Genomic DNA, 7,500 nt, shown 5'->3' on the forward strand with positions numbered 1-7,500 from the left:
GTGAGGGTTCTATAAAAATACGATTTTTGGTTGATGGAATTTGGACTCTGGAATGTACCCCCACCCCAACACCCCCTCACCCTCCTGGTCTCTCCATGTGTGTCTCGGGCATAGCCATCCGCGCTGTGAGGTAAGAGGATAGGCTCGTCCCTTTCGCCTTCTTCCGTCTGATTGGACGAGACGCCTTCTTAGGAATGTCATGAAAGTATTTAAATAGCACTTTGTTGCCCGTGATTTTTAGAATGAGTAAAGCCTCCTAAACAACACAAGAGAACCACCAAGCAAGTTGAAATTGGATGAAAAAGGGAATTTTCTGCCGAATTTTCTAATAACTTTTCTGAGGCAAAACTAATAACAATATTGGGCTTAACTAAAAGAAAAAAAGGATTATACCATCTTTTCGTATTTTTGGATTGTATTTCTTTTGATCCCAGACTCATTACAAAAAGGTAAGACTGAATGAACATTTATCAGGTTTATCTTTAAAACATATATGGCTTCTATACCTTTTCAATTGTGGTGCGCTATATATTTTCTGTTGCACGTTGTAATTAAGATGTATAACAATATTTCAAATTGCTGTCCATTGTGTTCAACAGGGAGCTTTGAGGTGCTGAAATGAAGTTAACAGGGATATTTTTACTACTGATGCTTTGGCAGTGCGAGAGCGCACGCGTCGCAGGTGAGACAGGAGCCTTTGCGCAAAGTGTAGAGGGAATTCCCTCACTGACTAAAATGATAGGAATCTTTTTAACAACTTTTTCATATTTAGATATCGAATAATTTGCCATCTTGTTCTATTTAACTCATGACAGAAAAACGTTGAAGTTGTTTGTCTAATTTGCTTATTTTTTCCATTTCGAAATTATGCAATCTAATTAGTCGAGTATGCTGCGTAAACTTAACAAGGTGCGTGGACTATCTCTCCACAGAGACCAGAGACGACAACAACATGTATGACCTGTTCGAACTAGTCCAGGTGCCGAGGAAAAACCATGGGGTCAGCTTGGTGAAAGGCGACGACCCCTACAGTCCCGCCTACAAGATCCTGAACCCCGACCTGATCCCCGCCGTCCCCAAAAACGAATTCAGGGACCTAATCGATTCCATCCACACCGAGAGAGGATTCCTTCTCCTGGTCAACTTCAAACAGTTCAAGCGGACCAGGGGCAGCCTGCTGACCATTGAGAAGCAAGACGGCTCCGGACCCATTTTTGAATTAGTCTCCAACGGCAAGGCTAACACTCTGGACATTGTTTATTCCACGGAGAACAAGCAGCAGGTGATGTCCATCGAAGATGCGGACTTGGCTACGGGACACTGGAAAAACATTACTCTGTTTGTCCAAGAGGACAGGGCACAGCTGTACGTGGGATGTGAAGAGGTGAATACGGTCGAGCTGGACGTACCTATTCAAAACATCTTAAACAAGGACACACCTGCAGTAGCTAGCCTGAGAATCGGCAAAGGCGCGGTCAAGGACAAGTTCATGGTGAGTGGAATTGATGAATTTACTGCCACATAAAACCGCCAGGAGATACAGTATACAGAAATTATGAGCCTTCAAAGATTTCTCTGTGTGTGGTGTTGTTCATCGTGGTGCCTCTCTCTGCAGGGTGTACTCCAAAATGTGCGCTTTGTGTTCGGAACGACCCTGGATGCGATCTTGAGGAATAAAGGTTGCCAGAGCAGTAAGTGCCAACACAAGATAAATTGCTGAGTTGTAGCGCTGCTTTTTAGACCCCAGACTACAGAACTGTGTACAGAGTGTGCGCCTGCGCTCACTTGATACAAACTTTTCAGTCTCTGAACTTGAACGTGCGTGCGAGCGCGCGTGTGTTTGTGCGCGCGCGTGTGTGTGTGCGTGGGGTGTGTGTTGCTCGCGTTTCAAGTATTTCTCAGCATCTTTAAAAAGCTATGATTGTAGGATTGCATGACACAGACTAACGTCAAGTGTTATATTAACTTCACAACAGCTATTCTGACTGACCTCATCACCCTGGACAATCCAATGAATGGCTCCAGCCCAGCCATCAGGACTGACTACACAGGGCATAAGACAAAAGGTAAACAAAAACTTACCCTTACTCGTCATAATGGTCTTTTTTTTCTTATGGGGGGAAGTGAACTCTCCGAACTTTTCCCTGACTCCAAAGTAATTTAAAAGTGTCACTCAAGCGTCTGCACTTCAACACCACCACCATCACAACAACCAATCTCTCTCCTCCAACCCCCATCCGTCCCCGTAGATCTGCAGATGATCTGTGGCTTCACCTGTGATGACCTGGCTGCCATGTTCAAGGAGCTGAAGACCCTGGGGGTGGTGGTGAGAGACCTGTCAGACCAGCTCAATAAAGTGGTAAGCACTGTAGACCAGCAGACACCAGCGCAGGAGAGAACTCGTGCATGATAGATAGCCCGTCTTGTTCCTTGCTCTTGTAAGAAAACCAGTAGACACTGGAGCAGAAAATAACTTGTAGAGATGGAGATGAAGATGGATAGGTCGACATGTCTCTCGGGGCCTTCTTCTGCAAGGCAAACAGCAGTTCCATGTTTGATGTCATGCATGCTTCACTGTCGTTTCGTTTCCATCTCCCATGTTTTTTAATGTCATATGGTTGCAAAAAAAGATCTTGCGACACTATAGCTGCCATAGTTGATAGCAAAGTAAAGGAATGGAAACTTCAATCCCAATTCAACTTTTCCAGCAGCATATAAAATGAAATAGCTAAAAGAGGGAGGGCAAAAATGCATACCAAACAGTATGAGCCGTTGAGTGCTTTACGTCATGCATGTGTAATACAGATACTTTGCATTCTCTCTCCTCTCTTATACCCAAATCTGATTATGTCTGTTAAAAATAAAGCAAGGGCACATTGAAAGCCACTGAATCATGCTAGTTTTAATCCGGTGTGAAGTGCATTGTGAATGCTCACCCCTCCCCTTACTAAAATCCCCTTCTCCTCCTCCTTTTCCTCTCCTACCTGCGCCTCCTCCATCCTCCCCTCTTCTTCCTCTCCCACTTCTTCCCTCTCCCTACATCAACTGGTTTCCTCCACCTCCTCCCTGCCTTCCTCCTCCACCACCCTACATCCACCACATTCACCCACACTTTCTCTCCGCCCTCACCTTCCCTCTCCCACCACCTCTCTCTTCCTCTTTTCTGTACTTCCACCACCCCTCTCTTCCTCTTCTCCTCCCAACCTCCACCACCCATCTCCTTCCCCCATCCTCACATCCTCCCAACCCCCCACTCCGTCATCTCTGTCTCTCCTACCTCCCTCCCTCCGCCACTTTCTCATACCCCATATCCCTCCGTCCTCCCCCTCTCCCCCTATCCTCTCCTCCCTGCCTCTCCAAATTCTATTCTCCATCTCTCCACCAACCTTTCCACCCTATACATCCTCCCTCTCTCCATCACCCCCTCTCTCCTCCTCCTCCTCCTCCTCCTCCTCCACTGCAGACGGACCAGAACAGGCACCTCCTGGCCAGCATCAACATCAGCGGAGGGGTCTGCCTCCACAACGGCATCGTCCACAAGAACAACGACGAGTGGACCGTGGACGACTGCACCGAGTGCACATGCAGGGTGAGCAGTGCGCCTACAGCACTCATACATTGATAATAACTCACACTTATACTCACACACGTACTATACACACACGCACGCACACACACACACACACACACACACACACACACACACACACACACACACACACACACACACACACACACACACACACACACACACACACACACAGAGCAGGGAGTGAGTAGGGGGTGAACTTTGCCCAGCCACTTAGACCAACCATGGAAGGGGCGTTATTTTTCCTTTCTTTCTGTCTTTCTGTCTTTCTTTCTTTCTTTCTTTCTTTCTTTCTTTCTTTCTTTCTTTCTTTCTTTCTTTCTTTCTTTCTTTCTTTTCCGTCTCCCAGACGACTGGGGAGGGCCTAACTGGCTATTTGCGTGTCCTTTAGAGCTGCCAGCCCATCCCCGAGTGTGTGCCAGGGGGGCTAATTAAGTACACTTGGCCTTGCCGTCTTGTTGTGGCGGGCGGCGAGGCTTTAGGCAAAGACACGGGGAGCACGGAGCGAGCACAGCACTCACACAATGCAGTGTCCAGGGCTGGATCTTCTAGATAAGGGGACAGACACACACACACACACACACAACGATGTACACACACACACACACACACACACACACACACACACACACACACACACACACACACACACACACACACACACACACACACACACACACACACACACACACACACACACACACACACACACACACACACAGTGGGGTGTGTCTGGTAGCAGCAGCCTCCCGTAGTGGCACCTTGGCCCTCTAATTAAGAGCAGGGGGTGGGTCTCGACTGGAGCTGTTTGAGAGCAGTGCTGGTGGTCAGAGAGAGAGAGAAAGAGAGAGAGAGGGGGGGAGAAGGAGAGAGAGAAGACCTTCTATTAGTGTTGCTACCGCTACTACCTCGGCCACTGTAGTGCTGCTCCTGAGAGAGAGAGAGAGAGAGAGAGAGAGAGAGGGGAAAGAAAGAAAGAAAGAAAGAAAGAAAGAAAGAAAGAAAGAAAGAAAGAAAGAAAGAAAGAAAGAAAGAAAGAAAGAAAGAAAGAAAGAAAGAAAGAAAGAAAGAAAGAAAGAGCTGGATAGACATGACAACGAGTTCTAGCGAACTAAATACTGAGCCAACTAAAACATTGTCGTGCTTGCAGTAGCTGTCAAGGGTGCCAAGTTTATATCAGGATGCTTTGACAGACAACCCCCCCTCTTTTTTTGGACATTAGACTGATAATCTCACCGTCCATGTCTTTCCCTGACTCATTTCCAATGGTTATTATGTGGAGGAATGCAAAAACGACTGCACTGAAAGCATTTGAAAGTGAGACACAAGATTGAGATCAGACACAGTTGTTCTGAAAGTATCTGAGGTTAGTGTTCCACCATGACCACCCACTACCCGCCACTCCATTTTTACCCACCACACACACACACACACACACACACACACACACACACACACACACACACACACACACACACACACACACACACATGCGCGCACACGCACACGCACACGCACACGCACACGCACACGCACTCGCACACAGCCTTCTCGTATTGCCCTGACTGACTGGCTTCCTTTGTTTCTCTCTCTCTCTCTCTCTCTCTCTCTCTCTCTCTCTCTCTCTCTCTCTCTCTCTCTCTCTCTCTCTCTCTCTCTCTCTCTCAATGTGTGCAGAACTCTGCCACTGTATGCCGCAAGATCTCCTGCCCCCTCATTCCCTGTGCCAACGCCACCGTACCCGACGGAGAGTGCTGCCCCCGCTGTGGCAATCGTAAGTGGCTGTACATCCATCCATCCATCCATCATTTCATTCATTCATTCATTCATTCATTCATTCATTCATTCATTCATTCATTCATTCATTCATTCATTCATTCATTCATTCATTCATTCATTCATGCATGCATGCATGCATGCATGCATTCATTCATTCATTCATTCATTCATTCATTCATTCATTCATTCATTTACAGTACCATAGTACCATTCTGCATCATGAATGCTCCTTGCAAGGTCTAAGCCAGGGGTCACCAACGTGGTGCCCGCGGGGTAGGTAGCCCTCCAGGAGCTTCTGTGGTGCCCACCAAAGATGTTAATAAACATTCACGACTACAAGATTTTGAATATGAGATGAGATTTCTTTATAGCCTTTAAATAATATTTCCCTATAAGTTATAAGTAAATTATCATTCAATAGTGTGATTTGGGAATGATGTCAAGACATCAGTAGAGGATTTTGAACAAAAGTAGCCCTCGGGTAGCTCTCAGTAGCCCTCGGGTAGCCCTTGGTAGCCCTCTGACACAGAAAGGTTGGGGACCCCTGGTCTAAGCAATGCCCTTTAATCCTCCACACAATAATACCTTGGAGGTCTCATGCACGTCACATGGTTTTGCACATAGAGAGGGAAAATAAGCGGCTCCTGCTGCATTCATCCATGTTTCAGTCCATCAGTCCAACCATTTGCCTCCACAAGACCAAAGAAATCTAACCTTTGACACCCGATATGCCGACTATGATGCCAAAGATGTAGTCTAGTTAGCACACTGGGTGCTTTACTGGAAGTAAGCACCACGGTTTGTGTGGCTCAGTACTGGGGGAAAAACATTTTTTTTGTTAGTAAGTATCCATCTGTTTCCCTCCGACACACTGAGTACGCCTGACCTTTGCCACTCGATATGCCAGCCCTGTGTAGCCAAAGAGGAGGGGCGTGAGTTTAGGTAAGCTGTGGCAATCGAGGCAATCTAACCACCGCGCCAATCGTAACAATCCATCCATCTTCCTCCACCAGACCAAATACACCTAACCTTTGCCACTTGATACGCCATTCCGTGTTGCCAAAGAGTTTGCTCAAAACATCCATTGTGTTGACTGTAGTCACCGTTTTTGTTCCCTTCAGTTGAGCCACACAAACCTAACCAAATGGCTTGCTTAAAGGGGCACTGTGTAATATTTTTAGTTGCTTACTTCCAGAACTGCCCATTCACAGATGTTATATTTTTCACAAATATTATTATAGTATTCATTATGACTGAGAAAAGGTGGATTTTCTCCATTGTCTGCCATTTGGAATTTCAGAAATATACATTTTTAGCTGCAAAACCTAGTACTTGTGGTCATACTGGTGAATGTTAGTTTGTTAGCAAATATTTATGAAAAGATCATCAAATTTGGCAATAGGCGGCACAGTTTCAATGAGCAACTACAGTAGTTGCAATACCATCCTGCACAGTGCACCTTCAAATCATCTACTGTGCTAACTGACGTCCTCCCAGCTCCTCCCAGTGAACTCCTCACAGTGGCTGGTTTCAGTACACTCTGGGGCTTGTGTTGTGTGGTTCAACAGAAGGAAAATACGTATTGGTAACAATCTGTCTGGATGAATTATTGTAAATGTGGCGTCGCACAAAACCGCGTTTGTTGTTGAAGTGACAGACTGGAGGGCCCATTCAAGAGTCCTGAAGTGTTCGAAGGAGAACACAGGTGCTTTATGAAGCAAAATGCCTTTGAAGCCCATGTAATAGCTGTAATTGGTCAAAATTGGTTAAAGCAGGGCAGGGAAATTGTTGAGCCGTTAAGTCCAGCGACTCCCGAATGTCGCAGAAGAAGGAACATTTTCCATACATGTGCACGCACAAACACACACACACACAGACACACACACACACACACACACACACACACACACACACACACACACACACACACACACACACACACACACACACACACACACACACACACACACACACACACGCACACACACACGCACGCACACACACACACACACACACGTTCGTCTTCATGGTTACACGTCATCTCCTCTACTCTAACTATAGACATTCACACAGGAGAAAGAAAAATAAAGCACACGTGTCTCCCCCACCTTGGGCATTTCAGGTTATGACAA

General features: G+C 46.3%; 1 protein-coding gene across 1 annotated transcript in view; it reads left to right on the forward strand.

Annotated features, from left to right (window-relative positions):
* The first annotated feature begins 231 nt into the window (after positions 1–231).
* thbs1b (thrombospondin 1b) overlaps positions 232–7,500 on the forward strand; it is a 21,869-nt gene continuing 14,600 nt past the window's right edge. Inside the window, exons 1-8 of the mRNA XM_063222801.1 lie at positions 232–449; positions 600–682; positions 933–1,492; positions 1,616–1,691; positions 1,977–2,066; positions 2,250–2,359; positions 3,464–3,589; positions 5,267–5,363. Of these exons, the coding sequence (XP_063078871.1) occupies positions 619–682; positions 933–1,492; positions 1,616–1,691; positions 1,977–2,066; positions 2,250–2,359; positions 3,464–3,589; positions 5,267–5,363 (1,123 nt within the window). The 5' untranslated portion in view covers positions 232–449; positions 600–618. The remainder of the gene's footprint in view (positions 450–599; positions 683–932; positions 1,493–1,615; positions 1,692–1,976; positions 2,067–2,249; positions 2,360–3,463; positions 3,590–5,266; positions 5,364–7,500) is intronic.

The sequence above is a fragment of the Engraulis encrasicolus genome, chromosome 18 (assembly GCF_034702125.1).
Source record: "Engraulis encrasicolus isolate BLACKSEA-1 chromosome 18, IST_EnEncr_1.0, whole genome shotgun sequence".
Classification (NCBI taxonomy): Eukaryota; Metazoa; Chordata; class Actinopteri; order Clupeiformes; family Engraulidae; genus Engraulis; species Engraulis encrasicolus.